This window comes from Rana temporaria, chromosome 4, assembly GCF_905171775.1.
Source record: "Rana temporaria chromosome 4, aRanTem1.1, whole genome shotgun sequence".
NCBI classification, from domain to species: domain Eukaryota; kingdom Metazoa; phylum Chordata; class Amphibia; order Anura; family Ranidae; genus Rana; species Rana temporaria.
Window position 1 is genome coordinate 464,348,252 of NC_053492.1, and position 22,842 is coordinate 464,371,093.

At 42.6% G+C, this 22,842-nt stretch overlaps 1 protein-coding gene across 1 annotated transcript in view; it reads right to left on the reverse strand.

Annotated features, from left to right (window-relative positions):
• Positions 1–22,842, reverse strand: part of HAO1 (hydroxyacid oxidase 1) — a 43,013-nt gene that overhangs the window by 14,522 nt on the left and 5,649 nt on the right. Inside the window, exons 2-5 of the mRNA XM_040351698.1 lie at positions 19,199–19,350; positions 16,971–17,226; positions 7,334–7,509; positions 5,245–5,336 (exon numbers count right to left, since the gene is read on the reverse strand). Of these exons, the coding sequence (XP_040207632.1) occupies positions 5,245–5,336; positions 7,334–7,509; positions 16,971–17,226; positions 19,199–19,350 (676 nt within the window). The remainder of the gene's footprint in view (positions 1–5,244; positions 5,337–7,333; positions 7,510–16,970; positions 17,227–19,198; positions 19,351–22,842) is intronic.

Consider the following 22,842-nt stretch of genomic DNA (forward strand, 5'->3'; position numbering starts at 1 on the left):
ATGCCATTATGGACCAAAATCTCTGAGGAATGTTTCCAACACCTTGTTGAATTTATGCCAGGAAGAATGAAGGCAGCTCTGAAGGCAAAAGGAGTCCGAGTGGTTATTAAATTTGGAAAATAATATGATAATATGATATTGGATCATAAATATAAATCCACACTTATATTCACATATTAGCTAAATTAGTTCTCATGATTAGAAATCAAGATTGAAAACAATTAAAAAATCTTAGGTGCCAGCAAGAGACAGGGAAACAGAGCTTTATATTTGGTCTATTTTGTATTCTTTTGGTGTTTTTTTATGTTATGTTTGTTTGGAACGTATGGGCATGTTTGCTTTTATGGGTTTTAAGTGTAAGGCCCCGTACACACGACCAGTTTCCTCTGCAGAATTCAGCTTCCGACCGAGTTTCTGGCTGAATTCTGCCGAGAAACCCGGCCGTGTGTACACTTTCGGCCGAGGAAGCCGACGAGGACCTCGGCGAGGAAATAGAGAACATGTTCTCTATTTCCTCGTTGTTCTATGGGAGAACTCGGCCCGCCGAGGTCCTCGGCGGCTCCAGGACTGAACTGGCCGAGGAACTCGATGTGTTTGGCACTAAGTCTTATCATTAGAGAATAAACACAGATTGATTACAGCTGGACATGTAAATTGATGTACTTAAATGGTACATAGTTAAATGGTTAGTCAGGTTGAAAAAAGACATCCATCTAGTACAACCAATAAAAAAAAAAAATGTATGCAATCCCAAATACACCATCCTATACCCACAGTTGATCCAGAGAAAGGTAAAAACCCCAGCAGAGCATGATCCAATTTGCTGCAGCAGGGGAAAAAAATATTTCTTCCCGATCCCCCAAAAGGCAATCGGATTTTCCCCGGATCAACTTTACCTATAAATATTAGTATCCAGTCATATTATGTACATTTAGGAAAGAACCCAGAACTTTTTAAAAAACAATTTACTGAGCTGGCCAGAACCACCTCTAGAGGGAGTCTATTCCACATTGTCACAGCTCTTATGGTGAAGAAACCTTTTCGTATTGGGAGATTAAATCTTTTTTCCTCTAGACGTAGAGAGTGCCCCCTTGTCCTCTGTGATGACCTTAAAGTAAATAACTCAACACCAAGTTCACTTTATGGACGTCTTATGTATTTATACATGTGGATCATATCCCCCCTTAATCTCCTCTTCTCAAGAGAGAATAAATTAAATTCCCCTAATCTTTCCTCATAGCTGAGCTCCTCCATGCCTCTTATCAGTTTGGTTGCCTTTCTCTGCACTTTCTCCAGTTCCCCGATATCCCTTTTGAGAACTGGGGCCCAAAACTGAACTGCATATTCCAGATGAGGTCTTACTAATGACTTGTACAGGGGGGCAAAATGATATCTCTCTCTCTGGAGTCCATATCTCTCTTAATACAAGAAAGGACTTTGCTTGCTTTGGAAACCGCAGCTTGTCTTATGGTCTACCAAAACCCCCAGATCCTTCTCCACCATTGATTACAGCAGTTATACTCTCCCAGTATGTATGATGCTCTTAGTCCCCAAGTGCATGACTTTTCATTTATCTACATTAAACCTCTTCTGCCACATAGTTGCCCAATGAAACATTGAGGTCGGCTTGTAAATTGGAGACATCCTGTAAGGTCGTTATTCCACTGCATAGCTTGGTGTCAGTCGCTGTGTATAATGTGTTAGACTTAAGCGCCTGTTAGCGTGAAACACGTCAACACTTGCTCTTTACCCTGGGCATTGTTCTTTGGACTTTTTTGATTTTTGAAAATAAACTTCAAGAATCCTATTGTTGTCATTGTTATGAAGTCTAATTGTCAGTGTACAGTCATCCAATCTTCCTGTTTGATGGTTTGTGTACAAGAATCCCGGTATTTTGGCGTTGTTACGCATTTATGAAAAATATTTTCAATGATCAGGAATGCATTGTTTGCTCCTGTATGAGATATAAAATATGAAAGGTGGATTGAATGATTTATTGAAAGTCTATATTGATTTTCGAACCTTAACAATCTCATCTTTCCATCTATTAAATCTTCTGCCCTTGTTGTTATTTTAACTTTGGATGATAAAACATTTTTTTTCTGCCAGTAAACACCTTATACAGCCCACTTCCTGTTTATTGTCTGGTCATTAGCCTAGGCCAGGGGTGTCCAAACTTTTTTCAAAGAGGGCCAGATTTGATGAAGTGAACATGCGTGAGGGCCGACTATTTTGCCTGACATTTTTTGAACCATTAAAATTAAATGCAAATTAACTATTTTATGCTGGGGACATCCAGTCTTGCAGTGTCCGAGGGATCACGAGAATGAAGACTGAGGATGTGCAGTTCCCACAGCGTTCGAGAGATTGCAAGAATGAAGACTGAGGATGTGCAGTTCCTGTGGCATCAGCATTGAGAGATCCAGAGATTCCGGGGTCGGGGGCCACAAGAGATAGGTTTTACAAAAATTCCTGGGGGGGGCTGTATTAGACCGGAACACGGGCCAGACTTTGGACATGCCTGACATAGGCTTAAGACATCGTGCACAGCTCTCTCTCTCTCACTCTTGTGAGAGTTTGCCAAGAATAGAGGGGAAGGGTGAGTCATAAGATGGCCAATGAGAGCTGCAGAGCTGAAGGTGTGCCTCTGAGTGTTTGTGTAAATCCAGGAAGTGAACAGGCAGCAGCTTCAGCTGCCTACAGTTAAAATGCTGCAGCCAAACTCAGTGTATGGAGATTTCTGCAGCATAATTGGCAAGTACAGAATCACAGTATATATAAAGTAATATGTAAAGTGGTTGGAGGGAAGCTTCAGAATGGCAAAGATGCTTTTATTACAAATTATGTGAGCAGCCTCCCTTTAACCACTTCCTTACTGGGCACATATACCCCTTCCTGACCAGGTGAAATTTCAGCTTGTGGCACTGCGTCACTTTAACTGACAATTGCGCGGTCGTGCCACGTGGCTCCCAAACAAAATTTGACGTCCTTTTTTCCCCACAAATAGAGCTTTCTTTTGGTGGTATTTGATCGCCTCTGCGGTTTTTATTTTTTGCGCTATAGACAAAAATAGAGCGACAATTTTGAAAAAAAAAACAATATTTTTTACTTGTTGCTATAATAAATAGCCCAATTTTTTTTAAAAAAACATTTTTTTTCTCAGTCTAGGCGATACGTATTCTTCTACATATTTTTGGAAAAAAAAAAACAGCAAGAAGCGACTGGTTTGTGCAAAAGTTATTGCGCTTACAAAATAGGGGACAGAATTATTATTATTTTTTATTATTTTTTTTTACTACTAATGGCGGCGATCAGCATTTTTTTCGTGACTACGACATTATGGCGGACACATCGGACACTTTTGACACATTTTTGGCGCCTTTCACATTTATACAGCGATCAGTGCTATAAATATGCACTAATTACTGTATAAATGTGACTGGCATTGAAGGGGTTAACACAAGGGGGTGAGGAAGGGGTTAAATGTGTACCCTAAATTGTGTTCTAACTGTAGGTGGAGGGGGGGTGACTGGGGGAGGTGACCGATCTGTGTCCCTATGAACAAGAGACACAGATCGGTCTCCTCTCTCCCCTGACAGGACATGGATCTCTGTGTTTACACACAGAGCTCCACGTCTTGTCCCTGTAGCCGCCGATCCCGAGTCCCTGGCGGACATCACAGCCGCCAGGCACTCGCATCAGCATCTCAGCGATGCGGCGAGCACGCGCGCGCCCGCGCCGCTGGATGCGCGCGCAGGCCGTCTTTCTACGGCCTGTTAGAGATTCGGAACCACCCCGCGGCCGTATAAAGTCGTACGGCCGTCGGGTAGTGGTTAAAGACAATCTGTGATAATAGCAGTAAAACCTGTAATACCCTGGTATTATTGCCAAATGCCCATCCTGACAGGAAAAGCTCAGATAGATAGTTATACAGATAGTACCAAAGCTTACCCATTCTTTCCTACTTCCACAGCATTCCAATTGGACATTAGGCAGCCCAACACAATGATAGGCCAATAGGATTTTGTTGGGGTAGTGGAAAGCTTTGATATTATCTCATACTGCCATTGGTTGACAACACAGAAATTCTTTCTTCAGTTTTCATAAATACGAAGGCTGTACTGAAAGTAATTTTTATGTAAGTTTTATTAACTTACATACTGTAGGTCATTCAAATTTCACATGTTGGTAGAGGAACTCTTATTCTTCGTCTTTGTTATGGCATGTCAATAATGGAGCAGAAGCAACGTGTGAGTTCTTCACAAAGGAGGGGGTGCAGGCTGTCTGAAGGCTACAGAATTTTTATGGAGATGACACTTGTCATCGGTGACTGTTATCAATGGTGTCATCTCCATACACATTCTGTAGCCTTCTGTGGATGTTGGAAACCTTGCACCCCTCTTTTGTCAAGAACTCAATGACGGTACATTGCTTTTGCTTGGAATCTATTATTTAATTGCCGTAAAAAAAAAGAAGAATGATGACAATAGAGGAAGTGAAATTTGAACATCCTATGTGTAACGGGAGGGCCCGTGGGACCGAGAAGCTCTTGAGCCAGAAAATAATGGACAGTCAGAATATCTTGGACTAGCGGAGATGGGGCGGTAATGATTATCTACAATATATTCCAGGATATCGTTAAAGGTTAATTGAAAGAGTGACTCATTCAATGTGGGGACACATACTGTTAGGTGTTAGTGTCGTCTGTTGTGATGTAAATGAATCTAGGATGGCTCTGAGGATCTGTCATTGTGGTTTGTGCTAATGGTCCCTGTATTGTGTGAAGGAGTCCTGTGATAAATGTGTATTGCAAGTTAACAGACAGTCTAAAGGTCATGTGTCTGAGACATCAGCTGTAGTTAATTAGCTCATGTAAATTAGCTCAGCAGCCTGGAGTCACGCTGTCTACCAAAAATATGTGTATTAGGGCTCCTTGTGTGATGTTGTGGGTGGAGTTGGGTCATTGTTCATTTTGGTTACTAACTGTATATAAGAGACTGATTTTCTCAATAAAGGGGCTATTCGTGTGGAACCTCAAACAGAGCTGTGTGTCTCGTTATTGGGGTTCGTTTTCCCTGACTGTGGAGTGTCGATAGCTGTCTTGGGTTTGGGAATGGAATATCTTAAACGGCTTTAACCCCTGTGCCATTTGGGGTTCCGTTACACTATGTAAGTCAATAAAAAAGTTATGCCCACTTTTGCATTACTTTTGGTATAATAAATGTAATAATAAACACCACTCACTGTAGCTGGAGCACCGTCTAACTGGCGTGCACCATGATTTGACACCAGGATGCCACTTACTCCACGTTTAACAGCTTCTTTAGCATCATCAGCTGGAAAATAAAGACATCGTTTTGCATAAAAAAGTGTTACAGAAAAGGACATGGCATGCCAAAATAGGTACAAGTAGGGTGTGTTTCCCTGTTGTTAGTTTACTAGCATGGGTGGTAAAAATTAGTAAAAATTAGACTTGTCTCCGGTGTTATATAAATAGGAAATAGATCTTAAGGTCAGTACTCCTTCCTAGGAAAGGTGGTAACTTTGACACAATAAAGTCAAACGATGTGGATTGAATCTTATGGGATAGGAAATTATAAAATATCTAATCACATCTTGGATTATGGCCTCTTTAGGGTTGATTCACTAAAGGCTGTTGACTTTGCAAAGGAAATTTGCCCCAGAGTGAATGTGGTGCAATCTCACGTTGCAAAGGCTACCCAATCACATGCAAGGAACAAAAAAAAAACAGTATTTTTGCTGGCATATGATTGGATGATGGAAGTCAACAGAGCTTCACCTAATTCACAGGCTCTGGGCAAAATTTCATTGCAAAGTGCAACTTACCTTGCAAAATGAACAGCTTATTTGCCTTTAGTAAATCAACCTCTATAGATCGGGTTATACAAATGTATTTGTTAAATTAATCTTAAAGCGGGGGTTCACCCGTACATAACACTTTTTCCCCTTAGATGGATGCTCGTTTTGTCTAGGGGAATCGACTAGTTGTTTTAAAATATGAGCTGTACTTACCGTTTACGAAATGCATCTTCTCCGCCCTATTTTGATTGACAGTCTTCCGAGAGGCTTCTGACGGTCGCATCCATCGCGTCACGATTTTCCAAAAGAAGCCAACGACGTTCGGCTTCTTTCGGCTACTCGTGACGCGATGGATTCGACCGTCGGAAGCCTCTCGGAAGACTGTCAATCAAGAAGAAACGCCCGCTCCCGAAGACCCATACCCGGAAGCGACGGAGAAGATGCATCTCGAAAACGGTAAGTACGGCTCATATTTTAAAACAACTAGCCGATTCCCCTAGACAAAACGAGCATCCATCTAAGGGGAAAAATTGTTTTATGGGTGAACTCCCGCTTTAAGTGTTGTAAATATTTTAATTGACAGTTGTATCAATAATCTCTTTTAATTCGATCAATCATTTGTCTATCTATAATCTATTGCATTTTTATTATTAATCTATTGCAACTCTATCAATATTCAATTCATTAGGGGTGCCCGGGCTCCGCCCCCTCTCTCTACACCACTCCCCATATGCAATGGATAGATTCATGCATAGTACGAATCTATCCACGGCAGCTGCGGACATCCCCAATTCATGTGTCAGGCCCCTTTCAGGGCATCGGGCGCATTAATTACAGCGGCCGTTTTTTTTCAAGCACCTGATTAGAGCCAGAGGCTTCAAAATAGGGTGGCCTTGGGTCGCAGAGAATGCGCTCCAATCCCATCCAGGTGTGTTACAACAGCAAATGAACATTCGCTGTTAAAACACTGATCCTAAATCCGGCCAATCAGAAGCGGGTGTAAGACCCATTTTCCGATTGGCAGAATAGAGAAGACTCCCGATTGGCCACCGAGGAGGGTGGAAATGGAAGCCACCACCACTGTCGCCGTGATGACCCATGGAGAGCAGGAGAACAAGAGGCCGCTGCCGCCCAGCAGGGGAAGCCACGGGTGATGGGGTAAGTGCTATTGACCGACCGGGGGGTGTTATACTGTTTTCTGCCCCCCACCAAAAAAAAAAATCACCGGCCGCCACTGATTCAATCTATACTCCATTGCAGTTCATTGTAACAGCAAAATGGGACAACTTTATCATATTATTTGAAGTAACAACTGTATTGTCCCATACAATATGTGAACAATCAGATTAAACCTAAACTAGAAAATTGCACCTGGAAAATAAGTTAATCTGATCATTGAATAATATTACTTACTGTTCTTATAGCTGACATTTTGATAATTCAAGCCCAGTTTTAAAAAAAAAATACTTAAAAATGTTATTATTTAAATTGTATGTCTTACTACATTCCATACCTCTTAATATGCCTTTAGCTACAATAGGAAGGGAAGTAAGTCCCCTAAGCCACTCTATGTCTTCCCATGTGATAGAGGCATCAATAGCCTGTGATACATAGATGGCTAGACCACTGTCTTCTCCATAGCCTTGTTTCGATGAAAAAGCCAGCTCTTCAGTGTCAAAGTTTTTCATTCTGGAAATAAAACGAAGAAGGTTATCTTTGCTATCACAGCTTCCAAACTATGTATAGTAAATGCCTGGTCTGCAAAGTTAGCCTTTTCTGTAACATATCAAATTCCAAAAGGAGTCATTTCAAATGTGCCTTTACTTTTCAAATTCACATATTGAATGATCAGCAGCGAAATCGGCAGTTTTGGTGTCTTCTTTTATTGAAAGCTAAGGAAACTTTGCAGGTGTCTGGATGGTAGAAAATGTTTTTGGCATTGCTACATCCCGTATAACTTAAAGCTGAACTCCGGGCACAAGAACTACCGTATTTATCGGCATATAACACAGCATTTCCCCCTTAAAATCAGGGGAAATCGTGGGTACGTGTTATACGCCGACCCCCGCTGTTTTTGTGGGGAAGAGGATCGAGCGCCGCCAAAATAGACCGAGCCGAGTGTACTTTGTACTCGGCTAGGCTTGGCTCAGCTCGGCTCTGCTCACAGTGAGTGATTGAGTGAATACCTTATATAGCGCTACAAATGCGAACTGAATCGCCTCAAGGCGCTTGGTATCCATTTCCTTCAATTTAGCCTTCAGAAAAGATGGGTCTTGAGTTTTTTCCTAAAGGCCAGGTGATTCACTTCCGTTTGGATATTGGTTGGTAGTGCGTTCCACAGTCGAGGTCCTTGGACTGCAAATCTTCTATCTCCTTTGGTCTTGTAGCGGGCCTTGGGGATTTGTAGTAGATTTTGGTTAGTGGACAAAAGAACGCGATTGGTGTTGTGGTGTTTTATTTTCTCACACAGATATTGGGGGGGGGGGGGTTCCTTGTACACATGTGTGCGTCGGGCAGAGGGCTTTAAATGTGACTCGGTCCTTTACAGACAGCCAATGGAGGGACCTCAGGGAGGGGGTAATTGATTCACAGGGTTTTTTTTCCTGTTGTCAGTCGTGCCGCCGTGTTCTGGACGACTTGTAGACGGGCAATCTGGTATTTTGGGAGACCAAGGTAAAGGGAGTTGGCATAGTCGAGCCTGGAGTTGATTATTGTACCTACCACTACTGCAGTGTATTTTTGCGGGATGAAAGGAACAAGTCTTCGTAGCAGACGCAGAAGATGGTGGGATCCGCTGACTACTGACCCAATTTGTGCATCCATTGTCATGTCGGAGTCAAAAATGACTCGGAGACTTTTGACCTTGGTGCTTGGGGTAATGGTCTGTTCTAATATGGGCGGGGGTGTCCATGTCGCCCTAGCAAGTCACTTTTTGCTTGCGTGGAGCCACTCCTACGCTGACGACACTCATCACTACTTTCGAATAAACAACAAAAAGGACCAACACGTCGGACTAGAAAAATGCCTCACTTTGATAGATATCCTGATCTGTCCCTTACCCTCCTTCCCATATTCCCATGTGCAATAACTGTCTTTTGTTTTTGTTTTTATCTACTAAAGTGATAGGAATTCATTTTTTCTGAACATCCAGAGAAAAGAACCACACCTGAGATGAAGCTTTCTGAAATTTAACAGCAAACAAGATCAATATAGTTGTTGGTAAGCGAAAGGTCAACATTCCTTCAAATTTTGTCAAACCTGGTTACCAAAAGTAAGCATGAAAGAGACACCGCTCTAACTTGTGAAGCCCACTGTGAAAGGTTTTGAAAAACGGCACACCAAAATCCAAGTGCTCCAAGTCTTAGGCCTCGTACACACGGCCGAGGAACTCGTCGTAAAAGACACATCGTTTTCCTCGACGAGTTCCTTGTCAGGCTACGGCACTATAAAGGGGAAGTTCGATTCCACTGGCACAACCCTTGGGGCTGCTTTTGCTAATCTCATGTTACTGCGTGTTAAGTAAAAGATTGGTAAGAGACGATTCGCGCATTTCAGTCTGTTACAGCGTGACAAATGTGCTATCTCCATTACAAACACTACTTTTACCGAAGGTGCGCTCCCATCTCATACTTTATTCTGAGCATGCGCGGGTTTCTAAGCATACACACAAACGTGTTTCTCTTTGTAAACCAGCCCGACTAGAAACACGACGAGGAAATTGAGACTCCCGACGAGGAAAAAGAGAACTTGTTTTGAGTTCCACGACAGTTTTCTCTACGAAAAACATACACACGACCGCTTTCCTCGGCAAAAAAGCTCTGCCACCAAGTTTCTTGATGGATTCTGACAAGGAAAATGGTCGTGTGTACGAGGCCTTAGGATGTCCTTCCTACATCCATAAACTATATCTTACTCAAGATATGGTTACCAAAAGTGCCACACTTGTTTTGGGGCAATACAGATTGTCAAAGACATTTCTTCTCTATTATGCTCTGGGCTTAATTTAGTGCTTAATGAGTTCCAAAAAATAAGCAGCTTTTCATGTAACTCTCCCATTCTTAAGGATAGTTCTTCCCATAGAGTCCAAGACATGGCACACAAGACATGATTTATGGCCCATTGTGAGAGGGGAAACCCAAATGCATACTCTGTGGGTCACGCTCCCAGCTTACCTAGCCCCACCCACCTCTCCTTATACAACCTCTTACCAGCAGAAATAACGAATGGGTCAGTTGCTTAGAAGCCAAGGGCCATTTATTATGATACACAGAGATTAAATAAAATCCTCCTACATAAGTTGTATCTGTCTATCTGCAGTCTCCTCTTATCTACATCTGTTCAAAGTGCATATCTGAGAGTTCAGAAAAAAGGGGGCAGAGAGCTGAATGTACACTTTGCAGAGCTCAGTGAGGAGAGCTCAGAGAGAAATGACACCCCCCCCTCCACAAAGCACACAGGAACAGAGCTGAGGCTGTCAGTCTGCTGGAGGTCCCTCCCCTGTCACTTTTTTTCTCTAATGTTGGGAAACCTTGTCAGAAGTAATTCACGCTGATAGCAGAGGAACAAAGTCTTAGACAGAAATTACACTTAGTGCTTTTTATTAAGACAAGTGCACACTATAGAGGGATATGCTTTGTTCATATTTCATGTCTGAGATTTACAACCACTTTAACCTCCCTGGCGGTCTTCCCGAGACTGACTCGGGGTTAGATTTTCCTGCTACTATCGGTAACCCCGAGTCAGTCTCGGCTCGCCTCGCTGAATCCACAGGCACTTTTTACTTACCTTGTCCCTGGATCCAGCGATGCCACCGCGCTGTGTGAGCGAGCGGGACCTCGCTCGATTCACATAGTGCCTCCGTGTGACGCCGATCTCCGTTCCCTGCGACGTTACGACGCACGGGAGCGGAGAACGGCGCCAAATTCAAAAACGTAAACAAACACATTACATACAGTATACTGTAATCTTATAGATTACAGTACTGTATGTAAAAAAAACACACCCCCCTTGTCCCTAGTGGTCTGCCCAGTGTCCTGCATGTCATTTTATATAATAAAAACCTTTTTTTCTCCCTGCAAACTGTAGATTGTCCATAGCAACCAAAAGTGTCCCTTTATGTCAAAAATAGTTTTAGATCAGCTAAAAAACAGCGATAATAAATTATAATCACTTGCAGAATTGTGCGATAGCGATTTGTGGGGAAATTCGTCATAAAAAAAAAAAAATAATGACAGCAACAATTCTGCAACTGAGCAAATTTCAGTGATTTAAATTTGATTACATTATTGAATAATTTTTATTATAATTATATTATTATTTGTTATAATTATTTATAATTATTTATTATATTATAATTTATAATTTTGTTTTTAAAAAAATGTAATACACGGGATGCCTATTAGAATCTTGTTTGGTCAGATTTAAGTGAGTTATTTCTAAAAATTACAGACCTACAATATAAAACGCCAAATTTCCTTGCAAATAATGGTACCGCTTTCAGCATGTTTTTTCTGAAAGAATCATACCGCCAGGGAGGTTAAGAGGCCTAATACCTGGTAACGTGTGCTCTCTGGCACTGGTACTGCCGCCAACACCTAATGCAGGGGTTGGCAACCTCGGCCCTCCAGCTGTTTTGAAACTACAAGTCCCAAGAGACATTGCAAGACCTTAACAATCACAGGCATGACTCCTAGAGGCAGAAGCATGATGGGGTTTGTATTTTCACCACAGCTGGAGTGCCAAGGTTGCCTCCCCCTGACCTAATGTATGATCAGTCCTAAACACCCCCTTACCATTATGAAGAGAAAGCTAAGGTACCTAAACTTTTTCACAAAATACAGTGTTCATCCATGCAATTAAAGAAAGTGCTCCAGTCTGTTGAGAGAGAGAGAGCCATGTTGGGAAGTTTCAGGAGACTCGACTAGCCAGATTCACGTAGATCGTCTTAATTATAGGCGGGCGTAGTGCAGCTCATTTGCGCTACGCCGACGTAAAATAGAGAGGCAAGGCCAGTATTCACAAAGCACTTGCTCCCTAAGTTACGTCGGCGTAGCGAAAATGGGCCGGCGTAAGCCCGCTTTATTCAAAGTAGGCTGGTAGGGGGCGTGTTGTATGGTAATGAATCGTGACCCCATGTAAATGAAGCGCCGATCGTACGGCGCATGCGCGCACATGCTCAGTGTCACGTCGAATTTACTCCCTAAGATACGCCGGCTCAATGCCTGTGACGTGAATGTAACCTATGCACAGCCCACTTCACGTATGACTTACGTAAATGACGTAAAATTAGACGGCAGTTCCGACATCCATACGCAACATGACTTAGACCAACTATTTGGTGGTTTAACTTTACGCCGGACGTACGCCTTATGTAAACGGCGTAGCTTACTGCGACGGGCGTACGTACGCTCGTGAATCGGCGTATCTTGCTCATTTACATATTCGACATGTAAATCCACGTACACGCCCCTAGCGGCCAGCGTAAATATGCAGCTAAGATACGACGGCGTAGGAGACTTACGCCGGTCGTATCTTAGCAACAGTGAAGCGTATCTCAGTTTGAGAATACGCTTAAACATACGACGGCGCGCATTCGGACTTACGACGGCGTATCTACTGATACGGCGTCGTAAGTCTCTATGAATCTGGCTATACGTCCTCATCATACTGTTTACATGCCAGGATTTTATTTTTACTTTTAAAACTGTTGGTCAGAAAAATGTGCTGATCTTATTAAATTATTTAAGCTTCAAAACACGTATTCAAGTGTAATGGTTGGTGTTAATTAACACATAACTATCTAAATAATAAAAAGACAAAAGAAAAAAAAAACTTGAAGATAATAAATTAAAATTAACTTTTATAATAGTTTTCCAAATTAAAATGGGCCTAAATGTGTGGTTAAAGCACCTTTAAAATTTCGATAAATACAATGGACTAGATTCACAGAACACTTACGCTGGCGTATCTACAGATACGCAGCGTAAGTGAACAAATGCGCTGTTGTATCTATGCGCCCTATTCTCTTAACTAGATACGCCTGAATTTGGCCTCCATCCGGCTGACGTAAGTCTCCTACGCCGTCGGATGTTGGGCGCATATTTACGCTGGCCGCAAGGGGCGCTTCCATTGATTTACGCGCCGAATATGTAAATGACCAAGATACGCCTATTCACGAACGTACTTGCGCTTGTCGCTGTAATCTACGCCGTTTACGTCCGTCGTTAAGTTATCCCTGCTGTAGGTGGCGCTACCCATGCAAAGACGTCGGAACAGCCGTCGAATTTTACGTCGTTTACGTAAGTCGTACGTGAATGGGGCTGTGCGCAGGTTACGTTCACGTCGTTCGCATTGAGCCGTCGTATCTTAGGGAGTATATGCGACGTGATTCTGAGCATGCGCGCGCATGCGCCGTTCGATCGGCCCTTCATTTACATGGGGTCATGGCTAATTTAAATGTAGCACGCCCACTACCTGCCTACTTTGAATTACGCCGACCATATTACGCTACGCCGCCGCAACGTACAGGGCGAGTGCTTTGTGAATACTGCTCTGGCCTCTCTGCGCGCCTTGGTGTAGAGTATATTCGATATGCTACGCCGGCAAAACTGTGCGCCCAGTTACCTGAATCTAGCTCATTAAATATTCCCGCGCTACCCAAACTAGATAATTAAAATGTTTGGTTGCAGCAAGCGTCGACCGATTCAAACACCACTCAACAAAAATAATGGAAAAAAAAAATCTATATATTGTGCTGCGCTCAATAAATAAAGTGCTACGTGTATTGGATCATGAACACTCAAAATTCATGCGAAAATTATCATAAATTGCATACATCAAAAAACACTACATCATCAATAATAAATGAGCGATACATATTCCATGTGAAAAAAAAATGTAAATTCAAAATTCATTCAATATGGTGCATGCACCAGAGACCATATAAATCTAAACGTGATAAAGTGCAAGTGCTATGAAAACTTCACAGTAAGTAAAAGTTCAAAGTGAATAGTGTCTTCAAAGAAGGTGCAGGATCACCCCCGGCTATTCCTATGCTGTTCACCTTACAGCGCTAAGGTAAGGAGCCACTGCAACTTTAGGTGGAATTGCACTGAAGAAAAGGATCACCCAAGTCACATTGTCACTTTTATTAGTCGAAATCCAGCACTTTAAATCACCAGCACCTTCTTTGAAGACACTATTCACTTTGAACTTTTACTTACTGTGAAGTTTTCATAGCACTTGCACTTTATCACGTTTAGATTTATATGGTCTCTGGTGCATGCACCATATTGAATGAATTTCGAAATTTACATTTTTTTTTCACATGGAATATGTATCGCCCATTTATTATTGATGATGTCGTGTTTTTTGATGTATGCCATTTCTGATCATTTTCGCATGAATATTGAGTGTTCATGATCCAATACATGTAGCACTTTATTTATCACTGTAGCACTTTATTTTTGGAGCGCAGCACAATATATAGATTTTTTTTCCATTATTTTTGTTGGGTGGTGTTTGAATCGGTCGGCGCTTGCTGCAACCAAACATTTTAGTTATCTAGTTTTAGTTATGTAGTGTTTGTGATCCAATACACGTAGCACTTTATTTATCACTGTAGCACTTTATTTATCACTGTAGCACTTTGTTTTTGGAGCGCAGCACAATATATCGATTTTTTTTACCAGTAGAATTTCATTTTCAGAAAGTTTGTTCAAATTTCTTAGGCCCCATACACACGATAGAATCCATCCGCTGAAAAATCCCAGCAAATGGGTTTCAGCGGATAGATCCTATGGTGTGTACACTCCAGCGGATCTGTTTCCGCTGATATTTATCCCCTGGGATGCATTTCCAGCGGATAAATATTTGATGACATGCTATGAAATCTATCCGCTGGAATCCATCCCGCCGTCATAATCGCGGCGACGGAGCGACACGTCATCGCCAGAGGATTTCCGCGCGGATTTCCATGCGATGGTGAGTACACTCCATCGCATGGAAATCCGCGGAAATCCTCGAGAGGATTTATCCGTGGAAACGGTCCGCTGGACCGTATCCGCGGATAAATCCTCCCGTGTGTATGGGGCCTAATAGTTAAAGGGGTTGTAAAGGTAAAAAAAAACTTTTCCTAAATAGCTTCCTTTACCTTAGTGCAGTCCTCCTTCACTTACCTCATGCCTCCATTTTGCTTTTAAATGTCCTTATTTCTTCTGAGAAATCCTCACTTCCTGTTCTTCTGTCTGTAACTCCACACAGTAATGCGAGGCTTTCTCCCTGGTGTGGAGTGTCGTGCTCGCCCCCTCCCTTGGACTACAGGAGAGTCAGGACACTCTCTACGTTGCAGATAGAGAAAGGAGCTGTGTGTTAGTGAGCGTCCTGACTCTCCTGTAGTCTAAGGGAGGGGGGCAAGCACGACACTCCACACCAGGGAGAAAGCCTTGCATTACTGTGTGGAGTTACAGACAGAAGAACAGGAAGTGAGGATTTCTCAGAAGAAATAAGGACATTTAAAAGCAAAATGGAAGGATGAGGTAAGTGAAGGAGGACTGCACTAAGGTAAAGCTATTTAGGATTTATTTTTTTTACCTTTACAACCCCTTTAATGGGGTCAAATCGATGACCGTATTTTCCCTGTAGTGATGAGTAAATTGAAGGAACAGGTTGGAAATTTGTTCTTGAACTCTCCAAATTTTAACAGGGAATATGTTTTTTTATTCCAAAATTTCAAGTAATTTTGAACTACATTCATCATGTCTCTGATGGCATAATCGAATGTACTGGCAAAACCTATGAGGGTATGGCCAGCTTTATATCCGCATTTAAGGTAGTTCTAAAGGCAGCAGTTTTTTATCTAATTATAAGATAAAAAAAACTTCTGTATGCAGTAGCCGCCCTCAGCCCCCCTAATACTTACCTGAGCCCCATCTCTATCCAGAGATGTTGCACAAGAGACTCAGCTGTCCGGGACTCTCCCTCCTCATTGGCTGAGACAGCAACGGGGTGCCATTGACTCTCACTGCTGTCAATTAAAGCCAGTGACCCAATAAGAAGAGAGAGGGGGCGGGGCTGAGCCTCGGCTGCATTTTTGAATGGATACACAGAGCAGCGGCTCGGCTCTAGTGCCGCCATAACAAGCTGCTTGCTGTGGGGGGCAGGAGCGCCGGTGGGGGACCCGAGAAGAGGAGGATCAGGGGCTGCTCTGTGCAAAACTATTACACAGAGCTGGTAAGTATAGTAAGTATAACATGTTTGTTATTTTTAACCAAAAAACAGAACAAGATTTTTAGGTAGATTCAGGTAGAGTTAGGCCGACTTATCAGTAGATAAGTCGACCTAACTCAGAATCTACGCCGACTTATGTTTAAGCGTATGCTCAAACAGAGATACGCTTAAACATATCTAAGATAAGACGGCTTGCGCCGTCCTATCTTAGGTTGCAATTTTTCGGATGGCCGCTAGGTGGCGCTTCCATTGCGGTCGGCGTAGAATATGTAAATGAGTTGATACGCCGATTCACGAACGTACGCCCGGCCGCCGCAGTAGTTTTACGCCGCTTCCGTAAGGCATTAGCAGGCCTAAAGTTATTCCACCTATTAGGTGGAATAACAATGTTAAAGTATGGCCGCCGTTCCCGCCGTGAGATTCAAATTTTTTACGTTGTTTGTGTAAGTCGTCCGCGAATCGGGATTTACGTCGTTTACGTCCACGTCGAAATCAATAGGCCTGTGCGGCGTACTTAGCCGCAATGCACACTGGGAAATGTAGGCGCCAGGCGCATTAAAAAAAAAACGTAAAAAACGTGAGGTCAAGCCTCATTACCATAAAACACGCCCCCCTCCAAGACATTTGAATTTGGCGCCCTTACGCCCGCCCGCTTTAGGCTACGCCACCATATATTAGCAGGCAAGTACATTGAGAATTATGTACTTGCCTAGCTAACTTACGGCGGCGTAGCCTAAACACGCTAAGCTACGCCGCCGTAACTGTAGGCTCTTGTACCTGAATCTACCTATTTAATTTTCAAATATATTAGTATTACATCCGATTTGTGTGATCTTTGTCAAATAAGTAAATCCTGGTGTCTCTGCAATTTACAATAAATTCTTGAATATTATGGCCAAGCTTTTATTAGAAATAACGAGTACCTGAGATGTGGGGGAAGCTGAAACTTGTTCCGCACATCGTCATGTCTTCTCCCCAGGTACGGTGTGTCCACTGTTACGAAGATCCCTTTGTAGCCCATCCGTTCTGCCCTTTGTACCAGAGACTTTGTCAGGTTGCGATCTTTGTAGATATACAGCTGCATCCAACGTAAGCTGTCCGGAGCAGCTTCTGCCACTTCTTCAATGGAGGAAGTAGCCCAAGAGCTCAACATCATCCCAGTCCCAACAGCTTTACACGCTACCAAATAAAAAATCAGATCAATCAATTAATAATTATTATATTATTTGCAGTGTCTTCAAAAAGTATTCATACCCTTGAAATTTCCCACATTTTGTCATGTTACAACTGTAGCGCCCTGCTCCTGATGAACAGGCGCTGCCTCAAATTTAATGGGGGTCTGAGCTGTTATTTGGCTCAGACCAGAGTGATTAACCACTTGCTTACCGAGCCTGTTTTTCAGATTCGGTGTTTACGAGACTAAAACAGTTTTTTTTGCTAGAAAATTACTTAAAACCCCCAAACATTATATATATATATTTTTCTAACACCCTAGAGAATAAAATGGCAGTCATTACAATACTTTTTGTCACACCGTATTTGCGCAACGGTCTTACAAGCGCACTTTTTTTGAAAAAAAACACCTTTTTTGAATTAAAAAATAAGACAACAATAAATTTTGCCCAATTTTTCTATGTATTGTGAAAGATAATGTTACGCCGAGTAAAATGATACCCAACATGTCATGCTTAAAAATTGCGCCCGCTCGTGGCATGGCGTCAAACTTTTACCCTTAAAAATCTTGATAGGCGACGTTTAAAAAATTCTACAGGTTGCATTTTTTGAGCTACAGAGTAGGGCTAGAATTATTGCTCTCGCTCTAACGATCGCGGCGATACCTCACTTGTGTGGTTTGAACACCGTTTTCATATGCGGGCGCTACTCGCGCATGCGTTCGCTTCTGTGCGCGAGCTCGTCGGGACGTGGTGTTTTAAAAAAAAAATTTTTTGTTTTCCTTTTTATTTTTATTTAGTTTATGGGAGGGGCCCTCTCCAGCCACCGATAACGGCGATCTCGCGGCGAATCCGCCGCGGAGACCGCCGTTATCGTTTACAGGACCGCGCACACTAAAGATGGATACCTCGTTTGTGGCAGCAGCTGCTGCCATTCTCGAGATATCCATCTTTAAAAACAGGACGTCTTTTGACTATGGGCCAGTAAGCAAGTGGTTAAAGGCAATTTAGCCTCTGTTCTAGCCATGGCTGTGCTGGGAGTGATCCACCATTAATCGCCTGGGGATGTTATTACCACCCCAGGCCAAGGGTGGCAGCAGTCAGGTCATGGTACATCGAGTGATCCTCTCAGAAACGAATTAGTGGGAGTGGTTACCCTGCTGTGCATGCTGGGGAGGGGTACTTGAGGGACCTCGTGGCCCGCCTGGCCGGAGGTGACAATTCGTAACTTTGGATAAATTCGTATTCATTACGTCCACTAACAGCCAAATTTGAAAGGAAATTCCAATATCTATAATTTAATAGTTAGTAATAGTTATGTTATTATTAGTAAGTTATTATTTACATTTTTTGAATTTTCAGATTTTCGAGTTTACGAATTTATAAATTTCTTCCAATTCACAAATCATTTACAAATTTACTAATTTTCGAATTTACGAATTGCGATCATAACGAATGACCCGAAAATGAAAGAGAAAAACGAATGAAACAAATACAAAAACAAACAAATTTCTCGGCAGTACACATGTCTAATAATAAACATGTGAATTATCCTCTTCTTCCATCATGACACGCTGGTGCTTGGTGATTGTCAGCTCAGTCACCTAGTGCTGTCTCATGGCGGTGGGGTAAACTCCCCGAGCGCTATGTTAGTTGCCATCTTGAGCTTCCAATCCTTTTTTATCAATTGAAGCAACCAGGAAGAGAAAGAAATGTGTTGGGGAGGAGGGCAGCAGTTGGGTGAACCTGTTTTACTTTATCTCACATCGGCAAAGCAAACATTCTTTTTGAAAGGTACACTGAAATCTTCATGCCATGCCAGTCCCATGCAGGGACCCCAATACTACAAGGCCCCAATACACACCCATCATAGGTCAACCTTTATCCTTCTAAGCCCCATGTGATTCCAGGGGGCCACATCATTACTGTAGAACATGAACCACTGGCTGAGCACCATTGATCTCAATGAAGTCTCTTACCTCTGACAGTGGCAGTTTCCCCTTCGGGATGAGCCATTCTCTGCATTGCAGTGGCCGCTACACATATAGGCATGCTGACTTTCTGTCCAAGTATAGTTGTTGAGAGATCTGTGCTTGAAACATCTCTTAGAACACGAGGATACAACCTGTATCTGATAAGAATGACATGTCAATACAGCAAACAATGACATGGCATTAAAGTTCCAATCTGGACTGCTATAAAATTTTCAGCTCTTTAGCGCCACCCTTTGGGCAACTTCTGCTGATGTTGTCTGATGGTTAGCATTGATTCGGAGCATGCGTGTTTGTACTTTGGATTTTAGTCCGACGGATTGTACACACGATCGGATAATCCTAAGGAACACATTTGTTGTCGGACAATTTGAGAGCATGACCATCCAACATTTGTTGTCGGAAATTCCGACAACAATTGTCCGATGGAGCATACAGACAAAACCCTGCCATCACACAATTGTTGTCGGAATATCCGATCATGTGTACGGGCCTTAGAACCACTGCACAAATACGGTGTGACAGAAAGACCGCCATTTTATTCTCTAGAATGTTAGAAAAATATATATAATGTTTCGGGGTTCTAAGAAATTTTTTAGCAAAAAAAAATGTGTCAAAAAGAGGCTCGGGGCTGAAATTGTTAAATTCGTTAGATAGATAGATATACTTTATTGTCATTGTATACATACAACAAAATGTATCTGGATAATCTTTACAGCAGCAATAAAACACTTCTCAGCAAAACCACACATGCATTCTCCTAGCACATGTCCACATATCTATTTAAATATAATAAAATGTTATTAACCACTTCCGTACCGCGTCATTGTAAAATGACGGCGGCAGGAACCCCTCGCTGATCCGGGTGGACGTCATATGACGTCCTGTGTTCCCGGCGATCTAGGGCGCGCGCGGCGACGCTCGTGACCCGGCGCGGGTGCCCGGCGGCCGCGATTGCCGCCGGGTGCCCGCGATTGTCGGTAATCACGGCAGGAGTGTGGATCTGTGTGTGTAATGATGGGGTGTAAACACACAGATCCACCTCCTGTCAGCGGTGAGGAGACCAATGTGTGTTCCCAGTACAGAGGAACACACATCGACCTCCTCCCCTTGAGAGTCCCCTCCCCCCTACAGTTATAACACATCTTAGGGACACATATTAACCCCTTCAACGCCCCCTAGTGGTTAACTCCTTCCCTGCCAGTCACATTTACACAGTAATCAATGCATTTTTATAGCATTAATCGCTGTATAAATAAATGTTAATGGTCCCAAAAACGTGTCAAAAGTGTCCGATGTTTTCGCCGCAATGTCACGGTGACAGTAAAAAAAAATCACAAAACGCCGCCAATACTAGTAAAAAAATTAATAAAATAAAAATGCCATAAATCTATCACCTATTTTGTAGACGCTATAACTTTTGCGCAAACCAATCAATATTGATTGCAAAAATTTTTTTAACCAAAAATATGTAGAATACGTATCGGCCTAAACTGAGGGGAAAAAACGTTTTTTTAAAAAAAATATTTAAATATATTTAAAGATATTTATTAAATAAAAAAGTAAAAAATATTGTGTTTTTTTTTTTAAATTGTCGCTCTTCTTTTGTTTATAGCGCAAAAAATAAAAACCGCAGAGATGATCAAATACCACCAAAAGGAAGCTCTATTTGTGGGGGGGGGGGACATAAAGATTTAGTTTGGGTACAGTGTTGCATGACCACGCAATTGTCAAAGTGCAACAGCGCTGAAAACTAAAAATTGGTCTGGGCAGGAAGGGGGTGAAAATGCCCTGTATGGAAGCGGTTAAAAAATAAAATTGCTATTGTAATTCGGAAACTTGGATACATCCGAATTTCTGAATAACAAAAAAACGTATCTGAATTTAAATTCGGAATGAAATGAACCACACGCGTCTACTTCTGATATGAATGGGGGGGAATCTGGTGTGAACATGGGACTCTTGATATGACCAAGGTGCCATCTAGTGGCCATATTGCAGTACTTTATTTTAATACAGCATCTCAATCAGGAAAACAAGTATATTATGGACATTGAACGTCACTTACGATCATAGGAGATAATTACTGTATATTAGTAAAGAGGTTGTAAACCTCCATGGGGAAGTTGTACCTATAGGTAAGACTACAACAAGGCATACCTGTAGGTACTGTAAATATCTCCTAAACTTTACACTGATTAGGAGATATTTACTATATATGCTGCCGCCAATGTCATTGGTGCATGCGACACTGAATGAACGGCCCGCTAGTTCTGTTTCTTATGGGCCTGCGCCGTGACCGGCCCTGAATGTACTGTATGCATGTACTGTAACTGTCAGATTAGCATCAGGGATCCCCCTTACATTAGAGTCCCCATCAGAGTCCCCCCTTACATCAACTGTGTTCATCAGAACGCCAATTACACCGTTGGCGTAAGAGTGCCTCCTTACAGCAACTATCTCCATCAGAGTTTCCTCTTACATGAAATGTCCCCATCAAAGTGCTCCTCTACATCAATTATACCCATCAAATGAGAAAACAACAAGAAGCAGGCGCAACTTAGTAAACTGTACAACTTTTAATTCAACATGTAATAAAAGCACTCACATGTAAATATGAAGATTCAGGCATATAGATGTTGTCCTGCGATTCGTCTTTGCCCAGCCAATAGGTGTGGATGTCCCTTCTATCACGAGTACAGCGCTTGTGCTGTGCAGCGAATGCAACGCTGCTAGTCCATACGGTCTTGTATGAAGGTGGAAGTGCACGAATGTGCAAGCAGGGGTGCTGGAGCACACGTTGGAACGCACGCTTGAGACACTATGGCTGTGGTGGAGGTAGGGTGACCACATTTCCAAACTACCATTCAGGGACACCCTCCATTCCCAAAAATCAGCTTGTGCTGTAACGAATCACAGCACAGTGATTGGATACAAGAGGCGGGATTTATGATTTCTCCAATCATAAGCAGGGGGTGGGGATTGTGCTCCTACAGGCTTTCCTGGCTAGGGCAAGTACAGTCAGTGAGTAAAGCAGTGATGTGGCGGTCTTTTTTGGGGGCATCAGATTGGCCCGGGGGGTGGCTGGGTTAGTTTCATTCCGGGACACTGTATTGCCCTGGAATGAAGGTGCCCGGGACAGACCTGCAAAATGCGGGACTGTCCCGGGCAATCCGGGACACGTGGTCACCCTAGGTGGAGGAAGTGACGTCATCGCCGGCGATGACGTCACTTCCTCCACCACAGCCATAGTGTCTCTGAGGCCTCGTACACACAACCGTTTTCCTCGACAGAATCCATCAAGAAACTTGGTGGCAGAGCTTTCTTGCCGAGGAAAACGGTCTTGTCTATGTTTTTCAGCGAGAAAACTGTTGTGGATCTCGATGAGAAAAAAAGAGAACAAGATCTCTTTTTCCTCGTCGGGAGTCTCAATTTCCTCGTCGGTCTGGTTTTCGACGAGAAACACGTTCGTGTGTATGCTTGGAAACCCACGCATGCTCAGAATAAAGTATGAGACGGGAGCGCACCTTCGGTAAAAGTAGTGTTTGTAATTGGGATAGCACATTTGTCACGCTGTAACAAACTAAAAAGTGCAAATCGTCTCTCACCAAACTTTTACTTAACACAAAGTA